Source organism: Asterias amurensis, chromosome 17 (genome assembly GCF_032118995.1).
Source record: "Asterias amurensis chromosome 17, ASM3211899v1".
Classification (NCBI taxonomy): domain Eukaryota; kingdom Metazoa; phylum Echinodermata; class Asteroidea; order Forcipulatida; family Asteriidae; genus Asterias; species Asterias amurensis.
Genome location: NC_092664.1, coordinates 6195534 through 6220742, shown reverse-complemented (window position 1 = coordinate 6220742; position 25209 = coordinate 6195534). Strand labels below are relative to the sequence as shown.

The window sequence follows — 25209 nt, the reverse complement described above, 5'->3', positions numbered from 1 at the left end:
GAGGTCTCGAAATCAAGCATCTAAAAGCACACAACTTCATGTTACAGGGGTGTTTTTTCTTTCATTATCATCTCGCAACTTCGATGACATTGAGCAATTTCACAGGTTGTCTAAGTTTCATGTTTTTAATTGTAATCAATATGTTTTATATAATTAATAGAGTTATAAATGCATATGTTGTGATACACCAAGTGAAAAGACTTGTCGTTGACAATTACCAATAATGTTCATGTCTGTAAGCACAATGTGCTAAGCATGAAATTTCTTCATTGATAAAAAATGGATTACCAACAAAGTTTTCACGTGATTTTCCGGATAAGCGAAACAAAGCTGAAAACCAGTAACAAGCAATATGCAACAAATGGAAATTTGGGTGATTAAAGCCTGTTTTTATCAAGGCAGAAATGTTATGGTAAGCAAATTTGTTGTGCTTAGCGGCTCTATGAAATTCGGCCCTGGATGGAGGATCCGGGCAACCGGTATACCGCCCTCGTTTGGTCACGGTTTAGAAACGGGACCAGTCCAGTCTACTGTCCACCCAAGGCGCTGAGGACGAGCGAATGGTTGTTGCGCGATCGACCGATTGTTGCGCGATACACCGATTGTTGCGCGATAGACCGATTGCTGCGCGACCAATAGATATTTCAACAGCGCAGCGCGATTGGTCGATAGCGCAGCGAGATCGGTTGATCGCGCAGATTGACCGATAGCGCCCAACATACACACTCAATGTACAGTGTATGTGTGGGCTCCGCACACACCACTTTTTATGAGTTTTGACCATTGAGCTCTATGGGTTTGACCATTATTTTGTTTGACGCTGAGTTCGAGACTTGTTGAGAACGACTGACATTCAACAAAGTGACAGAGGTAATAATAATTTAGTATCTAATTTACCTCATTGACATATCCCTTTTTGTAAAAATGAGTGAAAAAGTGGTGGCGCCATACGGAAAGTTATCCCAAGTGGTAATGTACATGTACTACTACTAGTTTTATGCGTACGTAGTTTTCTTTATCTTTGTTATCAAGGTCCCTAAAATAAAATCGTGGCAAATCTACCAATCTTTTACCTCTCTACTCAGTGCGCGATGTACATGACCATGTACATGTAATTGTAAACAGTCCCTAGATGAAATGTTTGTGGTTTGACTTGCCAAGCGAAGACTAGACTCTCCTCTCCCTTGACCACAACTTAGATTTAGAAGCAGGTAAGGCTTGACAGGTTAGTTACACTTGTAAATGCAAAAAGTTTGCTATTTTAGGCAATTTTACATTACATTACATGGTACAACATGTACAAGCATATCCTGGTGTCATGTGTTTTCAAGTAGGATAACAGGAAAATTGTGTTTTTTTCAAATCATCTATCCAATTTTTTTAACAATAACACTTTCACTTCATGGTGTGTTGAAATTTTTTAAGTTTTGGTTTTACGTTGCGAGAGACAGTCCGCCATTAACAGTGCTTATGCTTATGCAAAAAATGCAATTTTCAGCTTGATACTCACTGTTGTTTTTCTGCCCCATCGCATGTTTTTTGACTTCTCAATATGCTCAATGCTTTATCTTTTGGTCACTCGATCACCAACCACTGTACACCAGCCTACTCGCCGGACTGCCGAGCCATGACCGAGTTGGACTAAACCATTTGTAGAAGGGTTGTTTTGCGGCAAGAAGGGCGCGCTGTCCGCTAGTATGCCCGCCGTTCACGCATATAGTGCACACGCACTACTGCGTAACACCCCTTCTTCAAAATGGGTAGTGAATTGAGTCAACAGCTGTTTATAAAAACCTTTTTTCGGGGGAGTGAGTCTGGTGGGCGGGGCGCACACACACGTTGTCAAAGCATTATGAGCATGCAATCTTCGACGGGGCGCGTTGTGGCTAGATAGACAGCGGTCGGTGTAGCCAATACTTTTTCAGTGTGTGTGTGGGGGGGGGGGACACATTGTGCTTTGTTTATTTCTTATTAGTTATTTATTTATTTGTTAAGTTAATATAATTTTTAAGACTATTTTGTTTTTTGTCTTTCTACGTACATGGATTCATACCATTACACCGCAGGGGTATTACAAAAAAGCAAGATTATTATTTATCATGTGCCTCTCTCCTGGAGTTGAAAAAACTTTTTTTTTTTAATCTCCCCTTGTAACTTCGAAATTTCAGAGTGGCAGCTTAGGTATTTATGGGGAAAAAAACAGCTACATGTAATTCATTCATTTAGTCGGTGCGGAGCATCGGATGATGGCTGTCCAAACACGTTGGTCCTCCATTGCTGTACGCAGCTCTTTCCGTCATAGGCCAGAGTCCCTGCACAAGGTGTCCACAATACAAACGTGGTTTGTGGTCTGCCACGGGAACAGCAGCCCTTGAGCACCAGCCTGCTAACTGCCAGCTCAGTATGTCTTAGAGTGAGACAGTGTAATACGAAGAGAAAAAAATTACAACTCAGCCCTTAGAAATTATGTACTACCATGACTGATGACTAAGGGAATAAAAGCGACGAGTAAAAACGTCCGTTTGAAACCAACAGGGTCGTTATCGTGTGATAGAGGCCAGAGCCGAAGCTGAGAGCCTTTTTTGCCTGGCAACGACCCTGCAAGGGTTTTAAATGGACGGTTAAGAACGAGTCACTAGGGCCTACTCTTTTTTTTCCCATTCATATGCCCTTTTGTTAAAAAACAGTAAAAAAATAAGGGAATCAATGTGTGGTGAAGAGGTTTTCAACTAGTGGTTTAATCCAAACGAGGCCTGGTTCTTAATAATTTTACCGAGACGAAGTTGAAGTAAATTATCAAGAACCAGGCCTCGGCGGGTTTAAACCACTAGTTGAAAACGATTCAACACACTTTGATTCCCATTCATCCTTCTCGGTCAAAAAACATCAACACTTTTGGTCAAAAAGTAAAATAAATGCAAAAATTATAATTGTTCAATGATTTCTTTCAACACAACACCCCTCCAGCTATGAAATGGTTAGGCCCTCCGCCACCTTCAGGTAAACAACTCCTCATAAGGGAATGCTGTGCACGTCGCGCGTATCGTGTGATGTGGCACAACTGTTCCAGCCGTTGCTCTCGACCAATAGGAATGAAGAAAATGTCTTATAAGCACAGGTGCAAGCTCGCGTTTCACGCCCATGTTTCAGCACTTTTTACTGGTTAAAAACAAAGATTTATACACACCCACGTGACACACTCTCCACCAATATAAATAGGTATTTATGAAGTACTACCATTATAGACCTTTCACGATTGAAAATTTGAGATTTGAAATATGTTTTTTCAAAAAAGTTTGTGAAGAATCTGTTTGATGCCGTGGGTTGTGTGTCTGCGCGCGCGCTTAGAAATAAAATACGCGCTGTCACTAATAGCTATGAATTGCGTTCCATTATCATTATAAACAGCTCCAGCTGGTCATAATCAACTGTTTAAACACCCCCATGTGACGCGCTCTCCACCAATAGGAGTAGAGAAACTGTCTGTGGTATTAATGAATGCTGAGTTAATTTAGTTCTCTTCATGTATTAATTGTTTCAGATCAGAAGTTGTCGTAGCACAAATACAAACCTCATTTGAAGTCAATCAGGAACTACATTAAGTTAATTAACAAAGCCCTTGCCGGATCCAGAAATGATCAACCAAGCTTCTATCATGGATGACGAAGAAAGTGATAAAGAGTTGGAAACAAAAGAGTCGAGTCATCTTCTAAAGTCAAACGGCATAATCAGCACTCCCCCTAAAGGTATGTGGCGTGTCGTGATGTAGCAGTTAAGAGCACCGGATTCAAACTCTGGTGTTTATGAACAGCAAAGTGTGGGTTCGAGTCCCAGTCATGACACCTGTGTCCTTAGGCAATACTTAATAATAATAATAATAATGGCTTCTTACATGTATTTAGCGCTCAGGTCCGTCACGTCACGCAGTGACGCTCATGGCGCTCCAACATTATTACCCCTGGTCACTGGGCCTTCAATCATTCCTTAAACCATCTCAGCTCCCAGGGGAGTACACAGCCTTCAATCACAAGAAGCATCTCTGCCCTCACAGGTCCTATTTATCCCTTAATGACGAGAAGCAATTATAGTTAAGTGTCTTGCTCAGGGACACAAGTGTCACGACCGGGATTCGAACCCACACTCTGCTACACAGAATCACCAGAGCTTGAATTCGGTGCTGTTATCAGCTCGGCCACGACACCCCGTGATGCTTTGTCCCTTGGTACTACCTGCGAATGCAAATGCAGCGTGAATTTGATGTCACAACTCTCCTTTCACAGTGAAATATTCGCAAGTGAGTTGAACTGCTGTGAATTATTCGTTGTGAATTTGTGACGTCAACATTCGCTTCGCATTGGCAGGAAGCACGAACCGAGGTTAAAGGCCTATGTGGTGTGTAACACATCTAAAAGAACCAGGTTAGGGTTCTTTCTGGTGTTCCTTGTTTGATTGGCAGCATATTGCAATGGAGCACCTTGTAAACCATTACTTTAGGGTCACTGAGTGATGGATTCGCACGCTTTACATATAAGAAGCCACTTTTATTATAACTATTAAGTACAATCAAGAGGAATGGATTTGTCATGGCCAAATGATTTGGCTTGGTCCTTCATTGCACGGCCCACGCCCTGCAAGGTTTTAAACGGCTAAGTAAGAGTCACTACTCTACTATTCCCATTCATCAATGCCTTTTCATTAGAAATGATGAATTGTCTGAAATAATCCTAAAGAGTTATGATTTTATGATTATAAAAAAATATATTAGGGCCTACACATTATTTTACTATTAGCTTACCTACTGTACCAGTACACAAATTATTAACATAATTAATTTCCATCTGTAATGATTTAAAGGGGAAACAGCGTTTCATTTAAAAACAATTTTTCAAAGGCCTATTATTAGGCCTAACTTGCAAAATGTATTAATTTTTATTGTGCCTGAACTATTCATCAAAGCTGTTGAGCCATGGAACATTATATTTTATTGAAACGACGATGTGTGCATACATGTAATATGCACTACCAATACATTACTTTTAGGCCAAATGCTGGTTAAAATAACAGACCCAAATGTAGTCCTTTTTTTTTGCAATTTGTAAGCTTTGTCAGTAGCAGTTGCTAAAAAGGGTTCTTAGCCATCTGCCTCTGTGAGAATATATACTTAGTATCGCAGTAAAAGATTGCAAAGAATAACAAACCGTTTTACTCTTTAGTTCATGAGAAACTTTGTCAAGATGTACCTTGTACAGCGTTAATAACATCCTAAATACAAATTGGAAAAATTGTCATGAGTTTATGACGAACTTCGTGGCTGAGTCATTGCAAGATTGTCATCGCTAATTCAGTTTGGATGAGTAAGTTTGTCCCAAAGCTTTAGTGAAGTCGATTTTGCTATGGATTTTAGATTTGCCGTTGATCAAAAAAGCTTTATGAAAATCAGCTGAAGATCTACAAATTAGGGATATTTTATTTAACTGAAAGTTTGCAGAATATGTTTGAATTATTTAAAATATCTGTACATGTTGAGTTTTTTACTAAGGGAATCGATGTGTGGTGAAGAGCTTTTCAACTGGTGGTTTAATCTCAACGTGGCCTGGTTCTTGATAATTTTACCGAGACGAAGTCGAGGTAAATTATCAGGAACCAGGCCTCGGCGGGTTTAAACCACTAGTTGAAAACCGATTGATTCAACACACTTTGATTCCCATTCATAAATACCTTTTCGGTCAAAAAACATCAACACTTCTTGGTCAAAAGGTAAAATAAATGCAAAAGTTATAATTCTTCAATGATTTCTTTCAACACAACACCCCTCCAGCTATGAAATGGTAAGGCCCTCGGGTAAACAACTTCTTATAAGGGAATGCTGTGCACCACGGGCGTATCGCGTGATGTGGCACAACTGTCCCGGCCGTTGCTCTCGACCAATAGGAATGAAGAAACTGGGTTATAAGCACAGGTGCAAACTGGCGTGTCACGCCCATGTTTCAACTCTTTTTACTGGTCACAAACAAAGGTTTATACACTACCACGTGACTCGCTCTCCACCAATAGGAATGGCGAAACTGTCTGAGGTATTTATGAATTAACATTCAGCTTTTCATGCCAAACAGCTCTGTATGTTAATCAACAATGGAAAGGTCTATAGAGGCATCAGTTAATTGATTTTGCATTTCAGTAAATCCTAGCGAACAATAGATCTGTGATGTATATTTGGTTTGCGGTAACACAAATGTGTATCTACTTGCCAGGTAGAGTTTGTTCTTAGAGAACTGTCTTGCTTTATTCTACTACCGCGGAGTAGATTGTTCGGGTGTTTGGGAGACTTCTCAGTTCTGAAAAGAACTGTCCTGCTTATTAACTATTAAATGTACCTAGGCGGATGGCGTAGAAATAGGCTTGGAGTACGACTGTAGATTACTGTACTACATGTACCGCGGAGTCAGTTCTTGAGTTGGTTTCAACGTTTCGAACTAGCTTGCTCTCGTAGTCATCGTCTAGCTTTGATCTGTGATTGTCACCATCTAGCTTTTTGCCTTCCCTGCATCGAAATGAGGATGTCAATTGACAAACTACATTTTGTACAATTGTACATAAAATACCATTTAAATATTGATGTTATGCAACAAGTTGTATTGTAAATTTTAATTGTATTCATGTTAATATTTGAAATTGTTTGTGTTATCCCACAGTGCCCGGTTTGATATCGGCCCGCTATGCCCTTGCTTGCTTCAGCTTCCTTGGTTTCCTAAACGTCTACGCAATGAGAGTGAATTTGAGTGTCGCCCTGGTTGCCATGGTGAATACTACATTGTCCAATCACAGCTCAGTTTGTCCTGCAGCTGAAAACATAAACCAGACTACGAAGGTAAGTTCTCGATCCTTTAAAAGGCACTGAACACGTTTCGGTAATTACTCAAAATAAAAACATGTATTACAGTATTACAGTAGTTATGTATTATCCCTCGGTATTAATAATAATTTAGACTTGTAACATGTGTAATGTGCACGTATCCACCCTGCTGGGTGTTCAGGGCGCAGTAAAAACCAAAAACAAAACAAAACAAAGAAAAACAGACACAACAATTAGTCCTTGAAAACCTGTGACATAAGATTAGTTTTGAGAAGAGATTTGAATGTTGTGGTACAAAAACAAGATCTAAGATTAGTGATAGAGAGTTCCAGATGCGTGGCACAGCTGAACTTGAAGAAAAAGACCTCTCACCACATAGTATAAAAACTTACATGTACTTGGCAATGAGCAACAGAGAGCTGTTGATAGTATAAACTTTGTGAGAAAGGACTCCTCTAAAGCTTGAGAAATAAGTGATTTGTCACTAAAACTCATGTTTGACAATTACCAAGCACCATAGTTTTTGCATTTACATTGTAAATTGAACTCCCAAAATGGTTAGGTGCAGCGAATCGGTAGTGACAATGGTGAAAGGGTTCAATAAATGTAGTTTCTATCGATGTTTGGCTCACCCTCAACACACTGCTTAAACACTAGCTCGACATACAAATGACATTAATATAACATGTATAAAGGACATTGTGATAAAAACTAGTTTTGGCTAAAAACTAGGTTTTAATCGAAATATCGATATATCGCGATAATCGCGATATATTGCGATATCGATTAAATATCGCGATGTATTTGCTAGCTGAGACATCTTGCACCCCATAGGTTTGGAGTAAAACCAGAAGAATAGGTCATTAGAACACCTCTCTTATGCTATGACTGTCTCTTCTACAACTTTCACTTGGAGTTTAAAGACTGATGATGTCAAATTTAATTAATCGCGATTATATCGAATATCGCGATATATTGTCGGCGATATATCGTGAATAAAATAAATCGATATCGCCCAAGCTTAGCTAGTACCTTTAAGTACCACTTCTCAACTTGCCATGTGGGCTACTGACAACTTTGCAATCTATATGTGCTTCTCAATACGTGCACTTATCATAAAGAGAAAGGGTTCGCCCCAGTGTTCCTGGTTTGATTGGCTGCATATTGCATCACAGCACCTTGTAAACCATTACATGGTGCTTTAAAGGAATAGGCCACTTCAAAACCTAGCTCCTATGGGGGCGTGATACGCCCGTAGGGGTGTGATAAAGCGCTATTATAAGAACCTAGTATTATTTTTATAAAGAGTACAAATTCTACTTCTGCTCAATAAAAAGAACACAATTTTGAAATTGGTCAAATAGGCCTTTCTTGATCAATTGATAAATTCTTTTGAAAGCATTTTTCTCAAACTATTGTTATTTCTTCTTCCTCTAATAGGATGGGGAGTTCAACTGGGATGAGACGACCCAGGGCCAGATTCTGGGCTCTTTCTTCTATGGATACATCTTGACTCAGTTACCCGGTGGTTGGCTCGCTGATCGATTCGGAGCCAAGAGAATCTTTGGACTGGGTGTTCTATGTACCTCAGTGTTGACTCTAGCCACGCCACTAGCTGCCAGAGCTGGGTATCCATGGCTGATTGCTGTGCGAATATTGGAAGGACTAGGAGAGGTGGGTAGTGGGACAAAAGATAGTGGGTGCGTTCGATTAGCTTCCCCAGGTCGACCCTGGTCTGCCCTCGGTACCTTCGAATAGCTTTGACGTCATTCCAGGTGCTCACTCGGGTCAGCCCTAAGTGCCCTGCTTATGGAGCGGGTCACTTGGAGCTGGCCCGAGGTGCATGACGTCACCACGAGAGGGTGAGTGATCGTTCGATTAGCTCTTGTCAGGGGCTCACCCGAGTGAGCACCGAGGGGTCGACACGGGGCTAATCATCTCAATTTTATATATTTGGTTTGTGGTAACACCATGTGTGTATCTACTTGTCAGGTAGATTTTGTTCTTTAGAGAACTGTCTTGCTTTATATTCTACTACTGCAGATTTCTTTTGGGAGACTTCTCAGTTCTTTTCAGAACTTACCTGCCTTTTTAACTACTACCTGGGCGGAAGGTAGAAAATCTGACAGTTTTTACTATGTTAGCTTACAGGAATGTTTTTAACTGCGCTACCTCAATCTATTGATGATTATTGTGCGATTATTAGAAGAACTAGAAGAGGTGAGCTAGTGTGCCAAAAGTATTAACACATAGGTATGTTCTCAATCTTAGCTTTGAGGTTAAATTACAGCATATATAGCTAAGAGAGCTTTACGAGCACTCTCTCCCTCTTTAGTCCGCTCGCTATCCATGGTTGAGTAATGTGCGGATATTAGAAGGACTCAAAGAGGTCAGCTATAGTGTGCCAAAAGTATATATGATCTCAATCTTAGCAAAGGCTAAATAACATCAAAATAACTAAGAGAGGATTTTGGTAACACCATGTGAAACTAAGTAGGGTTGGTTCTGAAAAGAATCGGTGGTTGACAACTCAACGTTTTGATCAGTATGTTCCGATCATCTTCAAGAGTAAAAATTTATTATTAAAAGTTTCAACCCAAGCAAAGGCTTAATTACATCAAATAACTCATAGAGGTTTGTGGTAACAACATGTGAAAATATCTTTTGAGTAGTGTTGGTTCTAATAAAAAGAAGCAATGGTTGACAACTCAACGATTCGATCAGTATTTTAGGAGTAAACATGTTGAATGGTCAACCACTGGCAGTGTGAAGTATCAGGGCTGCAGTAACACTTATCTGAATCCCAACGCGACTGGTCATGGATTGTGGAGTCGGGTGACTCTTATCGCTAAGAGAAGGGGTTTGCCTTGGTGTGTAAAAGTTTGGTATTTTATCGTTGTGTTTAAATGAATGTTTTTTTTTGTCTTTAGGGGGTGACCTTTCCAGCGATGCATTCTATGTGGGGTCACTGGGCTCCACCATTGGAAAGAAGCAAGCTAGTTACCATATCATACTCAGGTAAGATTCTATAGGATTTTGAACTTTACATGGTGGACATACGATATAGAAAGGTTTGCGTTAACACCGTGTCATGATAATTTGGGGTAGTTCTGAAAAAAACCTTTTGTTTCAACTTGACGTTTCGATCAGTTTTTAATTATTTATTTTTCCACATGCATCACCGAGTTCTATTTCGCACATTCGTGCATCATATTGATCACCAAGCTAATCCACGTCAACAGTACTTATAAAGCAGCTTGCAGCATCAGAGTCCAGCTTTCTCCAGAAGACGATCACAGCATACTGATCGAAACGTCGAGTTGAAACCAACTGTTCTTTTCAGAACTACAACTCGTTTAGAGATTATCATTACACAATGTTATAGGAAACCATACTATATGTATGTTATAGATAGTGCAAATTTTGCACATTTGGAACGAGTTAAAGGAACACGTTGCCTTGGATCTTATGAGTTGGTCTATTTAAAGCATTTGAAACCGTTTGTTATGAAATGCTATGGTTAAAAAGATGTTTTAAAAGTAGAATATAATGATCCAGACAAGTATCACTCGAAATTGCACGGTTTTCCTTTTACCCTGTCGACAACATCTTTCTACCCATATGCATTTTATAATAAACGGTTAAAAACGCTTGTCAAAGACCAACTCGACCGATCCAAGGCAACGTGTTCCTTTAATCCATTAAACAAAGTTTTTTTTCTTCTGAACTCCAAATTTTGGTACTCAGCGCTCACTCGGTGCTTTTCCCCATGCCTTGGTGCTAATGCTCTTTCAAAAACGGAAGTATACAGGCTTTGTTACGGTTATTATAAAATGCGCTCTATTATAGCTAGTTATTACAACTATTATTTATTATTTTGTATTTCCTTAGGAATGCATATAGGAACAGTCATATCCCTGCCAGTATCTGGACTACTATCGGACTCAGACTTCCTAGGTGGATGGCCCTCAGTCTTCTATGTATTTGGTAAGTCTCATATAGTTTACCCTTCAGGGTCCATGGAGGGTCTAGGGAGGGTCACTGGGGTTAGAGTGTCAACTGGACATATATCCCCTATCCTACAGATTCTTCACTGGCTCTCTGTTCAAGCAAATACATTACTTCTAGAACTTTACATTCCAAATCAAAGTCCCTTCTCATCACCTCCCCCTTGTCACAAAACAGTCTGTTATTAAGGAAGCAGTCATGGTTGGGCAATTCAAATATCGCCTTAAAACTCATCTATTCACCATTTACCTCTAGTTGTTCTTCCATTTGTATTTCTTTTCCTTTTTTTTTTTTTTAACTCCTATCAGCGCATGGGGACTTAGCAATGTTATGCGCTATACGAATGCGGTTTATTATTATTAATACAATTATTATTGAAACCTTTCCTTCCCTGTGCTTGTCACCAACTGATTCAGTTCAGTGAGCACAAACTCCCTGCCCACTCCCTGCGGGTTTCATTTACAGGTATTACATGTAGTCCCATTGTAGCTAGAAACGTATCAGTGTCAGCAGCAACATTTTAAAATTTTAACCGCTTTTTAACAACCTACATGTACATGTAAGAATGAGAATCCACTTTCTGAAAGGGGGGGGGGGGGAGAGGGGGCTGCTTCACTGACACAGTTGGAAACCAATTTTTACAAAAGAGGGTGTTTGTTACTTGACCACGTTCATGTATAGGATGTTGTGCCATTTTGTAACAGTGACATGAACGACAAGTGATTGACAATTTCTGAGTCGCAACCGTTACTAGAGTTGGATTAAAATACTTCTTTTATAATACTTGCTACATGTAAAGGACACAAGTGTCATGACTCCGGAACCCCCACTCTGCTGATGAACAGAAGCACCACAGCTTGAGTCTGGTGCTCTTATTCGCTCTCAGCAATGACATGTAAGGCCGTGTAAAAAAAAAAAAATGTTTAGCTTCCGGGTTTCAAAAAAACGGGAGGAGGAGGGGCCTTTATTTTTTATTGTTTGCTTTCAAGATTTAAAAAAAAAGGAAGGAAGACCCTTTTTATTTAAAGACTGCCCGAAACATTTTTAAAGTAAAGTCTTTTCTTGATGAGACCGTTAAAAATAAAGGAGGAGGCGGCCTCTAAAAAAGGAAGCGGGCGGGGACGCTAGACATTTTTCTTTTTTTACTTGGCCTTATTAAGGCTTGCTGAGCCATGTCTCATAAAGGCAGACAACTCTTTGTTTGAGGATTTTAGGATTTGGTACTTTGACGTGATTGCATGTTTATCTGTTATATTGAGTGTCACATTACCTTTTTTAAAATGTTTTGCTAAAAAATCTATAGTCCACTTTTTCTTCTTGTTCGACAATCCGCACGCAAGCAGCTACATGTTATTAAAGAAAAATCAATTTGGTTCACATTGAAGAAATGGTTCAAAACTCATCTCAAAAAGAAAGTAGCGTGATTTCCTTTATTATAAAAACAAATTCTATTACAGAAAATACAACACCTCCGATACCTACAAATGCATTTACAATGCGCAAGCGCAAGCGCAAGCAACTTTGCTGAACAAAAACAAAATTGTAGCTTGCAAAACCCGTTTAATACTCACCTTCGAAGAACTCGGTGACTCAAGCATTTGTGACTCACACAAACTGACGCAAAGATCGAGCACACATCTCCGAACAAGATAAACCATGATTGATTACCCAGCTCAATACTTATGCGGCTGGTTCTACAGCAAATCAAAGGTAAGATTCCAATGCGCTGAAAGTTTAAGCGCACCAAGCTAGCACCTTTAAGTTGAATGAATGCACATGAATGCACTTATTTATATATTGTTGCTTTTGTTTTGTGTTGTTGTTTTCTGTTTCTTTGTTCATATTTTTTAAAGTTATTTTATTATTTTCCTTTGGTTTAAATGTTAAACTCCTGTTTTCAGTGTGATACCCACACTGCTGATTAGATGCATTACATCTTTTAGTGTTGATTATACTTGACTGCTCGGCCATGACATTAATAAGTGTTTTTTGTTTTGGAACATCACATTGAGCATCACATATTTTAAAAATATTGTTGTACCCCCCCCCCCCCCTCTTACAGTTGATTTTGTTTCGTGTAAAATTCTAAAACCTATTTTTATAAAATGAAAAATGATTAATTATTTTGTTCATTTTCTTCCACTTTCAAGCACATACTTTAAACAATAAAATGTTCAAAGTTACTTCTATGTTGTTTTAATTTATTGTTACGGCTCATTTGCTGATGCTTTATGAATATAATTTGTAATTTTCATTATTACTTGAGATGAATGATTGGACTCTTTCAATAAGTCATTTTGAAATAAAGTTGACAAGTCGACACCAGGTTTGGGTAAATTTGTTTGTACAGACCTTTCCATGCTGATAAACAAACCGTGCTGGTTGGCATGGAAAGCTGAATGATAGTAAAACATTCAGTTGTGTAAACAAATGTTGTGATCAAGTGAACAAGTAGTTTTGTTCAAACAAATTCACTATTTTTTATATTTTTGTAATATTGTTTGAACTGTGGCCATCTGTTTATGGTTTGCGTTAATGGCTTTCCATAGTTTTCCAACCTCGCTTGGCAAAAATTTGGGCTGTGACGTTGCGATAGAAAAGTCTATACACCCAACCAAACGCAGAGGTTGACAGTCAATGACAGTCAGTGACAATAGAATGTTTTCGTTGTAAACGACAAATGGTTCTGCGACGATATTAGTAGATGCAGCCAAATGTCGTTTTCAGCACAACTAAAGTACTGTTGTAGAAATTGAGGGACAACTGTCCTCAAAGCCGACACGTGCAGATGACACCAAATGTAATCATTTCCGTTGCACAACCATCTGTTGTCGAAAATGCAAACTCTCTATAATGTGACGGTTGGTGACAGACAGTGACAATGACAACAGTGACAATCAGTGTTTTTGTTTTTGTTACAGGAATAAGTGGTTTGATTTGGTTTGTCATCTGGATGTTGTGTGTACATGATAGACCCTCTTGCCACCCTCATATATCCGATGAAGAGAGAGTCTATATAGAAACCTCTATTGGGATCAGAGAAAAGGTAAACAAATATTTGACTTGTTTGCCAGGTAGAATTTGAAACTTCATGGTGGAAATACGATATAGTAAGGTGTGTGGTAACACCGTGTAATGATAATATCTTAATGTGTTGGGGTGGTTCTGAAAAGAACTCAACGTTTCGATGAGTGCTCTATTTTTTTTTCGGAGAAAGCTGGACTCTGTTGCTGCATACTTCTTAAGTACTGTGGAGGCGGATTAGCATGGTGATGCAGCCGTTGATCTGGCGATGTATGTAGCTTGCTTGATAGATGGTGGCATTTGAAAGTTGACGAAACCATGGTGTATTTTGAAGAATATGGTGGACTGTGCAATGAGGTGTTCTACATGCAGGGTTTCTAGACCGGCAGCCCAGAGCACTTTGGTTAAAGGAACGAGGTACCAATATTTGAGTACAGGAACATTTAGTGGATAACCTGCCATAGTCAGATATGGATGTCTGCCGGGGACCCCCCGCTGCGTGTAGGGCATGGACCCCCAACAAAGAGGCAAAATAATGGGCTGGATCAAACATTCTAGGTACCACATGAAACCAAGTGGAAATGGTCATTACCATGATACTAAGTAAAAAATATCAACCGCCAGACAAATTTTCTGCTGCATTAGGCCTGCCAGACACCCCCTCCCCCAAATATTTAGTGTACAAACCTATGGGTTGAAATTAACCAGTTGTCAAATTAGCTCAGATTTACATGAAACTTTGTCTAACTGTTCCACTATGGCTAAAATGAACACAAACCAAAAATTAAATCCATACTCCGTACCGTTTTCGAGATACAGCCTCTTAAAATATGCTAAAATCTCCCCCTTTTGGAGCTCCGCCCCCGGCCGACACTGCGCGTCGTGGTGGTATTCTTTCAAACGTAAAGAGCCCATAATTTAATAATGACCCCAGCTGTTTGGCTGAAAGGTGTATGCTATTTAAGATGTGGCCCTTGATTCATAATTTGGCTGCACTGGGCCTGCCAGACACCCCCACCCCGGGGTTAAACATCGGTGGAACGACCTAAAACCAAGTTGAAGTTACCAATAGTCCTAATGCACTATTCTTAACATAAGACAATATCAGCCGCCAGACAAATGTTTTGCTGCATTTGGCGGGGCCCGACAGACACCTACCCTCCCCGGGTTAAACATCAAAGGAACCAAATATTGGTACCTCGTTCCTTTAACCAAAGTGCTCTGGGCTGCCGGTCTATTCCCATCCCAGGTTGTTAACAAGCACTGTGACCAAGGTTGTTCTATAGTATCAGTGAAAATGAAACGTGCTGATCTTTGTATTTGCCAGTACCTGCAAGTTAACTATTTTAGTTTTTATTTAGTAGTCTCTTAAACACCTGGATGTCCAACACAGTTTGTTTTTTATTGCAGAATTATTCTTTTACCCTGGTTGAGTATCTTCACATTTCTTCCAATGTGGGGCATCAATCATAATATAAATACTCTGTACCATTCTGTAGAATGCACATTGGTTTTTATATTAAGTTGTTTTTTGTTGCAGAATTATTCTGTACCCTGGTTGAGTATCTTCACTTCTCTTCCAATGTTGGCGATCAATCATTTCAATTCTCTGTACTATTCTGCAGAATGCACATTGGTTTTAACTTTAAGTGGTTTTATTGCAGAATTATTCTGTACCTTGGTTGAGTGTGTTCACATAACTTCCAATGTGGGTTATCAATCATGTAAATTCTCTGTACTATTCTGCTTAATATGCACATTGGTTTTATACTGAGTTGAGTTGTTGTTGTTTTTATTGTAGAATTATTCTGTTTCCTGGTTGAGTGTCTTCACATCTCTTCCATTGTGGGGCATCAATCATGGCAGTACTCTGTGGCTACTAGCTGCAGAATGCACAATATTGGTTTTAAGCAGGCCCTAGGATGTGGAATTCCCTTCCACACTCCATCAAAAGTTCTAGCTCCGTTACCATGTTCAAAAGGTCACTGAATGAAAAATTTTTAATCAGTAACTCTTGTCCGGATTGGCCTGCATGTTCTTGCCATAGAGAGACTGACTTGGCTGTTGGCCTGGTCGTGGTTTCCCTTTTAGGTTTTTTATTCCATTCCATTGTTGTTTTTTCTTGTCATTTTCTGAGCGCTTTAAAACCTTAGGAAAAGGCGCTTTAGCTATTATTATTGTTATTAACTGAGTCTTTTTTGATTGCAGAATTATTCTGTACCCTGGTTGAGTATCTTCACATCTCTTCCAGTATGGGGCATCAATCATGCCAATACTCTGTACTATGCAGAATGCACATAATTGGTTTTACATTGAGTTTTTTTTTATTGCAGAATTATTCTGTACCCTGGTTGAGTATCTTCACATCTCTTCCAGTATGGGGTATCATCATTGGTCATTTCAGCAATAACTGGGGATTCTACACCCTACTGACCAACCTCCCAACATACCTCAAAGTTGTACTGGGATTCGACTTGTCACAGGTATGTAATTCATCATCACGCTTAAAGCCATTATACACTTTCGGTAAACAGTATTGTCCAAGTCCCACACTTCGTGTATCACAACTTATATATAAAATAACAATCCTGTGGAAATTTAGGCTCAATCGGACATCGGAGTCGGGAGAAAATAACGGGAAAACTTACTCCTGTTTTCGCGCGTTTCGCCGTGTCATGACATGTGTTTATAACAAATCCGTAATTCTCATTAACGAGAATTTATATTGTTTTACCGTTTTCTCAAAAAGTAAAGCATTTCATGGACTAATATTTCAAGAGAGGTCTTTCACCATTACCTTCTGTAAACCCTGTAAATTATTTGTAAATCTGTGAACTTTTTTTTTTTTTCTGTACCGAAAGGGTCCAATGGCTTTAAGGCAGGTTCGTACTTCCTGCGAATGCGATCCGAATTTCGACGTCGCATGGCTGTATTTTGACGTCGCATGGCTGTATATCCCAACGAATGTTTTGCAGAAGTTGAGCACAAATTAACTGACGCAAATTATTCGTTCAAATTTGTGATGTCCAATTTTGTATCTCATTCACATTCACAGGAACTATGAACTGGGCTTTAACAAAAATAGCATTATTTATTTATTAGTGGTTATTTACAACACTTGTTCCTGGCAGCCGTGCGGCTGAATTCTTCTTCTTAATTATGTCCATATATAGATGTTCTGTTTCAGCTAGAACTGAACACACTCTGCGTTGCAGTCATTCTGTGGACATTTCTTTGTTCTGTACACTCACAGGGTCTGTAGACAGTTTGTAATGACTCTGAAAGTCATAGGCCTTGGCGACTAGTGACATTTTCTACTCCACTATTTGCACCTCAAAAAGTCGCGACTATGACACTAGTCGCAACTTATTTTCAATTCTCAAGATGCACTGTGGCAATGTGTGCCGCAAGCGCAATATAGTAAAATTCAAGGTGAAAGGATTGAAGGATTGTGTCACTGATGTCTGATTGAGTTTTGTAAGTAACTTATGTAGTCTTGAGCAACACATTGGTAGTCGCATTAACTCGACTAATGATTTGTTAGTCACTAGTCACACTAGTCGCCCAGGCCTAAAAATGAATGGCAATAAAAACTTAAGTGGTAAGAAGTGCAGCAGCTTTGTAATTTAATTCACATTTTGAAGTACATTTCCGTTCAAAGTACTGTGGTAACATAAAAAAGATGTCACATCAAAGTAGTTACAATACTTAACTGAAAACTTAATATACATTGATACCTCACTATGCATTGCCTCAAATCCCACCATCTTATTAATGCTTTAACTGGTACCTTGCAGAGTGGTTTCCTTGCTGCGGTACCCTACCTCACCCTGTGGTTTTTTATGCTGACTGGTGGCCAGGTAGCAGACTACCTGAGAGGCAATAGCATTTTATCAACAGGGAAGACAAGGAAGATTTTCAATTCAATCGGTAAGTGCCGACTCTTTCAGCAAAGATACATGTAGTTTTGCGCAAACAGTAGACCAACTGCAGAGTAGAGGCATAATAGACTGTGCAAGTTTTGCGAGTAATTGAACTTCCGGGACCATTGGGGTCCCAACCTTATGGAGTTTTACGTTGGGGAGATTTTGTTTCGGCCATTATTTTAGTTTAACGTACCTTATGACCATTAAAATTGCATATGTTGTTGAAAATGTAATACTAATTAACAACATATATAAAACAAAAAATAGCGGAGAAAAAACAGGTATTTAAACTTGAAACAAATTAAGAATTTGTGCCCATGTCAGATCACGCAACTGAGCAGAAGCTTGTTTTGGTCGTGCGTGGTGGAAAGCCTTTTCATTGGTCGCTTAGGCGTTGGTTTCCTCTTTAAACTGCCTTTAAACGTCCTCGCGACCATCGTACATCCGCGTGTAAACCAGCTTTCGGGCGTAGATTTACAACGGGGGTTTCAAAAAATTTAAGATCAAATAAACGTCCTACATGTAGTGTTTTAGAGTTTTACTTTTGTTTATACATAAGCTAAAACCCTATTTATTGCATATTTGTTTTAAAAGCTAAATCTGATTTTAAAAAGCTGTAATGATTTTCGTTGTTGTTCAGATTCGACATAAAGAATAATTTAAAGCAAAGATTTGATTTCATACAAAATAAGTTTTTAGCTTGTGGTGTTTTCTCGCCCCGGTGAGCGCGAGACTTGCACAGTCTATTGTGGAAAGCATCTTTTACATACATGTACATCTAATACCATATACCATTACCAAATGTAACTGGTACCCGTAGAGTATACTGTTTGAAACGTCGAGACCACAATGGCCCTCTCCAGGCCAACACTCCCTCAAAAGAGACTTACACATGGTTGTACTCGCATGTTTACTATTTATTCATAGTCTCTTCTTATAGCTCAAGGATTAAATCAGAGTATTTTCATATCTTTGGATTGTTTGATACATCAAGGTTTGGTCTTACAAGAAAAATTAGAAAAATAGTAAGCAACATCTTCTTTTAAAGTGTTCTATCAAATTGGGCCCATATTTCAGCAGTAAGCAGAGCCAGAAAATAATCTCAGATTAACTCATAGTATTTGCATACCTTTGTATTGACCCCTTGCACGCATGTCACACGCGACGACTGTGTCATACTCACCACTTTGGTGGTCGATAGGTTTACGAGTAAACGCGGCATCGCCTAAAATGCGCAATTCACCAAAGAACGCACAGTGACATTGACCACCAAATCGGCACATCCAAGAATATTCTGGCGATGATTTTGGTCTTCCATGAAATATCCAGTAAGCAATATTTTCTATGTATTATCCAGGTTTGGTCCTCCCGGCTATATTTCTTGTGATCACCGGCTACGTCGGCTGTAACTACACCCTAGCTGTAGTCTTCTTGACTCTCTCTGTGGGTCTCGTTGGTGTAGCCCAGTCGGGTTACAACGTCAACCATCTAGACTTAGCACCTAGGTATGCAGGTGCCTTGATGGGTATAACCAACATGGTCGCCACTATACCAGGATTCGTGGGACCAGTACTAGTAGGAGTACTCACTCAAGATGAGGTACATGTACTATTTTAATATTAGGTTCTGAGAAGGCACTTCTACCTGTATACTCCACAGGGAGCTGAGATGGTTTCAGGAATGAATTAATAATAATAATAATAATAATAATAATAATAATAATAATAATAATAACCCGTTTTTATATAGCGCTTTTCAAACCCGAGGGCTTCTCAAAGCGCTTATGACATTACAACCCCTGGTCACTGGGCCTTAAATCATTCCTTAAACCATCTCAACTCCCTGGGGAGTATACAGCCTGTGCGACAATGTGCTACGTGGCTAAACCAATCACAAGAACCATTTCTGCCCTCACAGGTACCCATTTACCCCTGGCCCTGGATGGAGAGAAGAAATTATAGTTAAATGTCTTGTTCAGGGACACAAGTGTCATGACCGGGATTCGAACCCACACCCTGCTGAACAGAAACAGAGCTTGAGTCCGGTGCTCTTATCCACTCGGCCACAACACCCCAATGACCAGGGGTAATAAAGTTGGAAGCACTTTAAGACCCCTTTCGGGTATGAAAAGCGCTATATTATTATTATTATTCTATAATATTGGGAATATAGTGGCTTCATATATTGCTTGCATGTATCCGTCCTTCATTGTCGCTTAAGTTGCTTCAACATTCAGTATTTTCCTGCAAGGTATGTGGAGATACGTTTGAACTATGAGACCTAGGGTCAATTTCACAAAGAGTTAGTACAAGTCCTTACTTAGGACTAGTCCAAGGAGATATTGAAAGCTTATGGCTAATCCTAAGTTAGGATGAGTAACTCGTCCCAACTCATGATAAGATTAATCTTAACTCATTGTGAAATCCACTGCTACTCCTTTTACATACATGTAGTACCATGTAATGGTTTACAAGGTGCTTTTGGTCCCGTGTGTTGTGTATTGCACATAAAAGAGTCCAGTGCCCAGTTCTCGAATAAGAGAAGGGGTTTGCGTAGTGTTACCGGTTTGATTGGCAGCATATTGCACCACAGCACCTTGTAAACCATCACATGGGACTATGTTAAAGGCAGTGGACACTAAAATTGTCAAAGACTAGCCTTCACAGTTAGTGTATCTCAACATATGCATAAAATAACTAACCTGTGAAAATTTGAGCTCAATCGGTCATCGAAGTTGCGAGATAATAATGAAAGAAAAAAACACCCTTGTCACACAAAGTTGTGTGCGTTTAGATGGTTGATTTCGAGACCTCAAGTTCTAAATCTGAGGTCTCGAAATCAAATTCGTGGAAAATTACTTCTTTCTCAAAAACTATGGCACTTCAGAGGGAGCCGTTTCTCACAATGTTTTATACCATCAACCTCTCCCCATTACTTGTCACCAAGAAAGGTTTTATGTTAATAATTATTTTGAGTAATTACCAATAGTGTCCACTGCCTTTAAAGCCATTGGACCCTTTCGGTACAGAAAAAAACAAAAAAAGTTCACAGATTTACATATAATTTACAGGGTTTACAGAAGGTCATGGTGAAAGACTTCTCTTGAAATATTAGTCCATGAAATGCTTTACTTTTTGAGAAAACGGTAAAACAATATAAATTCTCGTTAGCGAGAATTACGGATTTATTTTAAACACTTGTCATGACACGGCGAAACGCGCGAAAGAGTTGGTTTTCCCGTTTTTTTCTCCCGACTCCGATGACCGATTGAGCCTAAATTTTCACAGGTTTGTTGTTTTATATATAAGTTGTGATACACGAAGTGTGGGACTTGGACAATACTGTTTACCGAAAGTGTATAATGGCTTTAAGGATCAAATAGGTCGCAATAAAAAACGTAGCTCTAAAATACCTTGCAGGAAAATACTAAATGTTGAATCGCCTGGAACGCCGCTGAGTGACAAACATGAGCGCTTTGTGTAACATTTTGGTACTATTATTAATAAAACATTTTGCCTTTCACGCAGCACGCCTGCAGATCTGAAATATTCTGACACGTTTACACTGTTACCTTATTTTGTTTTCATTATATTTGTTCAAGTAAAACAGATAGACATACATTCAAAAGCACCCACACCCCGATGACTAAACCTCCATGACTCAAATTTGAGGCTAAATCGTGCTAGATGGCTCCATTTCTGGCACATTAATCTGGAGGTCAACCCAAAGCAATTATAGACCTGCTGATTGCTCTCAAGGCTTTCACCTTTCTTTACTGTCCGTCCCCAGAACCCATCTTCCTTGGGGACACTGCTCTTTTTCCCGTTGTGCACCTAACCCTGGAACAATGTTCCTCAACACTTTAATTCTTTTTATTGTTTAAAGGCACTGGACACTATTGGTTATTACTCAAGTTATTGTTTAGCATAAAAACTTACTTGGTAATAAGCAATGGTGAGCTGTTGAAAGTATAAAACAAAGTAAGAAGGTACTCGTAGTTTTCGGGAAAGAGGTAGTTTTTCACTCTAATAATAAAAGACTTCAGCTGAATCCTTTTATTTGTTATGCATTTAAAGCACACAAAGTTATGCAACAAGTGTGTTTTTCATTCATTATTTTCTTTCAAATTCGATAATCATTTGAGCCAAAGTGTTCAAAGGTTTGTTATTTTATAAACAATTTGGGATACACCAAGTGAGAACACTGGTCTTTGACGATTAACAAACGTCTCCAGTGTTGGGTACCAGTGCTTTACAAGTGCTCAACTTGTTATTATTACATAGACATCATGCGCTTTGATCATGTTTTGGAAAAGCGTAATATAAAAACCTTTTATTATTACTATTTTTTTAATTTATTATTATTACTCTTTCAGGAAACCTTTGAGCGTTGGCGTTTGATATTTTGGATCTCCTTTGGAGTCTACATGTTCGGCACAGTGTCATTCATACTACTGGCTGCAGGGGAGAAGCAACCTTGGGCTACCCCATACAGAAAAGAATTGTTGGGAAGTTCAACTCCAGATCCAAAAGAGACAAATGCAGAAGAAGGCAAAGATGTTCTTTATTAATGAAAGACACAAATTCTTTAATAATTTGACAAGATGCATTTATTACAAGATTTTAAAATATATTTATAAAAGCACTTAAAGGAATATGTTGCCTTAGATCGGTCGAGTTGGTCTGTAAAAAGCATTTGTAAACGTTTGTTACAAAATGCATATGGTTAGAGAGATGTTGGAAGAGTAGAATACACTGATCCACATAAATGTGCCTCAAAATTGCATGGTTTTCCTTTTACTTTGCGAACTAACACGGTCGGCCAATTATGGGAGTCAAAAATCGATCCAAGGCAACGTGTTCCTTTAACATTATCCTTGTTCCTTTGTGTCTTTAAATCCTTAGAAGTATGCAGAAAGGTATTTGATGCTTGATACCCCCTCTATTGTTTATTCATTATGTTGTTTGTTGGAATCTCTCAGGAATTCTTAAGAGGTTTTTTGGATGGGTAATTCTGTACAAGATGTTGTGGGAACGTGGGGGGGGGGGGCATTGTGTAAGCACCCTCAGCCTAATGGGGACACAGGTTGCTAGCCATTCAAATCAGCATTTTCTACCCGCACAGGTACCCATGTACTCCTGGGTGCTGAGAAGCAATTAAAGTTAATAAGTGCCTTGCTCCTAGACACACTTGTATTGGCCATGATTTGAACCCACACCTGAATGTCTTGGCTATCGGAATTTGAGTCCCAGGTGCTAGACCGCCTGGCAATGACACTTGAGGCACCCATTTACTCCTGAATGATGGAAAGCAATTATAATTAAGTGCTGTGCTCTCAGAAACTCCTACTTTGACTGGGGTTTAAGCCCCAACTTAATCCCAGCTGCAAATTTAACATCTGTTAAATGTCTGAAAAATTATTTGGTTACAGCTCTGCCATGTAGTATTGTATGCATATGTAACATTACATATTGCATACAATACTACATGGCACTGTTGTAACCAAGTAATTTTTTTCAAGTCAAGTCAAGTCAAGTCACAAGTCATTTCTGCTCAAGTCAAGTCACAAGTGTTCTTTGCTCAAGAACCAATTATTATTATTAACTGCAACAACTCGAGGATGTAGTTACCGAAGATTTTATATACTATCAGTGTTTTTCATTAACCTCCCTCCCTTGGTCTTCTAACTCCTCACAGAAACAAACAACTCGGGGCTTGTGATACTCAACCTGTTTTGATATTAGTCATGTTATAAAGAGTCTATAAACCTCTAACATTACCAGAAGGCACCATTAAAGAATTTCCGATTTTGGCCACACGAACTCAGAAACAATACATCCTCTTCAGTGAGTGTGTTTACAACGAAAAAATTGGATCATTAAACTAATGGATAAGCAGTTAATTTGTCTGGGGCAGCCTGCAGCACTAGCTACTGGTTTTTGTTTGATCCTAAAGTCCACTTTTTGGAAAAGGATTTACATTATTTACATTGGTATAACAGGTGTTAGTTGTTTGATGGACATGATGTTGGTCTTTTTTAGAATGGAGCATTCTATTTCTACATAGTCTTTCTCTCCAGGCCAGGAGGATCTCTAAATTTTTGTTTTTCTACAATCTCACTCTTGCAAAGTGCAATCTTCTATTATGTTATTTGGGGCTACAAGAAGAAAGCTTGATATATTTTGATTTATTTTAGGTGAAATTTCCATTCAGAAAAGTATGTATTGTTTATGTTTAAAAGGATATTAAGTATGAATTGTATTTAAAAGATTATTTTCTATAAACCATTTGGCATTAATGTAATGTGATTAACTTTGAGTGATGTGAGTGAGTATTGTGATACTCAAAATTACTTGAAAACCTTGATTACGGATTTCACAGTATTGGTTTAAAATTAATTAAATTTGTTTGGTCATATTGCAAACAACTTCCTTATGAATATGTTTTAATGCACACCACATAAAGTATACACTAGTGGCAAGCCCCCTTCTCTTTTTGGACATTTGTCCAATTTGGGTGCTTTTGTAAGCATTAAACAACAAACAGGATTTACAAATCTATGCACCAAACATATTACAGAATATTACTTAAGCGAAATAAAAGGCGATGTGACCTGTGACATCACATGTTTACGAAAGAGCCACAGAGCCTGGACTTCCTGCAGGTACGCTTTGTTCACAGTTCAATGGAAGAAAACATAAAACCTTATATTTTATGGAGATTGCACTGTATATCTTAGCAACTTTTGATATGATGAAAGGGGGCACATCTCAAAACTTTTCCAGCTTTTACTTTCACAACTCTTGGTTTTATGTGGAAATTACGACACAAAATGTCAACTTTCCCATACGACCTGTGCAGTATTGTGCCTGCCAGGGTACTCAAAGAATGTACAAGGTCACACTTATGGTCTTTAAGCACAGAAGATAAAGGTAGACCAAAATAGAACGAGTATGAGGCTGTCGGATTAAACCAAGGCTTGTAGAAGCAACAACAATTTCATAGAGCTGTTAAGCACACCAATTTGCTTAGCATGGAATTTCTTCCTCGATAAAAACAGTATTAACAACCAAATTTTCAGGATAAGCAAACAAGAGCAGTTTTCTGTTTTTGCCATTTTTCACAGTATTATGAAATTCGGCCAAGGTGGGGGGGGACCAAAAAAAAAACACTTTTTGAAACACTTGAGGCTATTAAGAATGAATAATTAAACATCAATTTTAATCATCCATATTCTAAAAATATATATGTAGTTGAAATTATTATTTAATTAGTTTTTCACACTGCCTTTCAAATTAAACAATCTTCTTTTACAGTACTTTATCATATGAAGAAATATTGTGATTGTGTTTGTCTGAAAGCCTCTACTAAGTCATTGTTTGCCATAAAATAATTTAT

The 25209-nt window shown here is 38.8% G+C and overlaps 1 protein-coding gene across 1 annotated transcript; it reads left to right on the top strand.

Moving 5' to 3' along the window:
* Positions 1-730: 730 nt before the first annotated feature.
* On the top strand, positions 731-25209 carry LOC139949855 (sialin-like). The gene is made up of 11 exons (XM_071948407.1): positions 731-870; positions 3542-3746; positions 6693-6868; positions 8294-8527; positions 9784-9871; positions 10745-10840; positions 13783-13907; positions 16219-16368; positions 17683-17815; positions 19169-19410; positions 22187-25209. Exons 2-11 carry the CDS (start codon positions 3635-3637, stop codon positions 22379-22381), a joined length of 1551 nt encoding a protein of 516 aa, XP_071804508.1. The 5' UTR covers positions 731-870; positions 3542-3634; the 3' UTR covers positions 22382-25209.

Excerpts from the sequence above, each read along its gene's own strand:
- LOC139949855 (XM_071948407.1), top strand. The coding sequence starts at position 3,635 with ATGATCAACCAAGCTTCTATCATGGATGACGAAGAAAGTGATAAAGAG. Across the intron at positions 13,908-16,218 it reads CTATTGGGATCAGAGAAAAG|AATTATTCTGTACCCTGGTT; the intron begins GTAAACAAATAT and ends TTTTTATTGCAG. Across the intron at positions 17,816-19,168 it reads GAAGATTTTCAATTCAATCG|GTTTGGTCCTCCCGGCTATA; the intron begins GTAAGTGCCGAC and ends TGTATTATCCAG.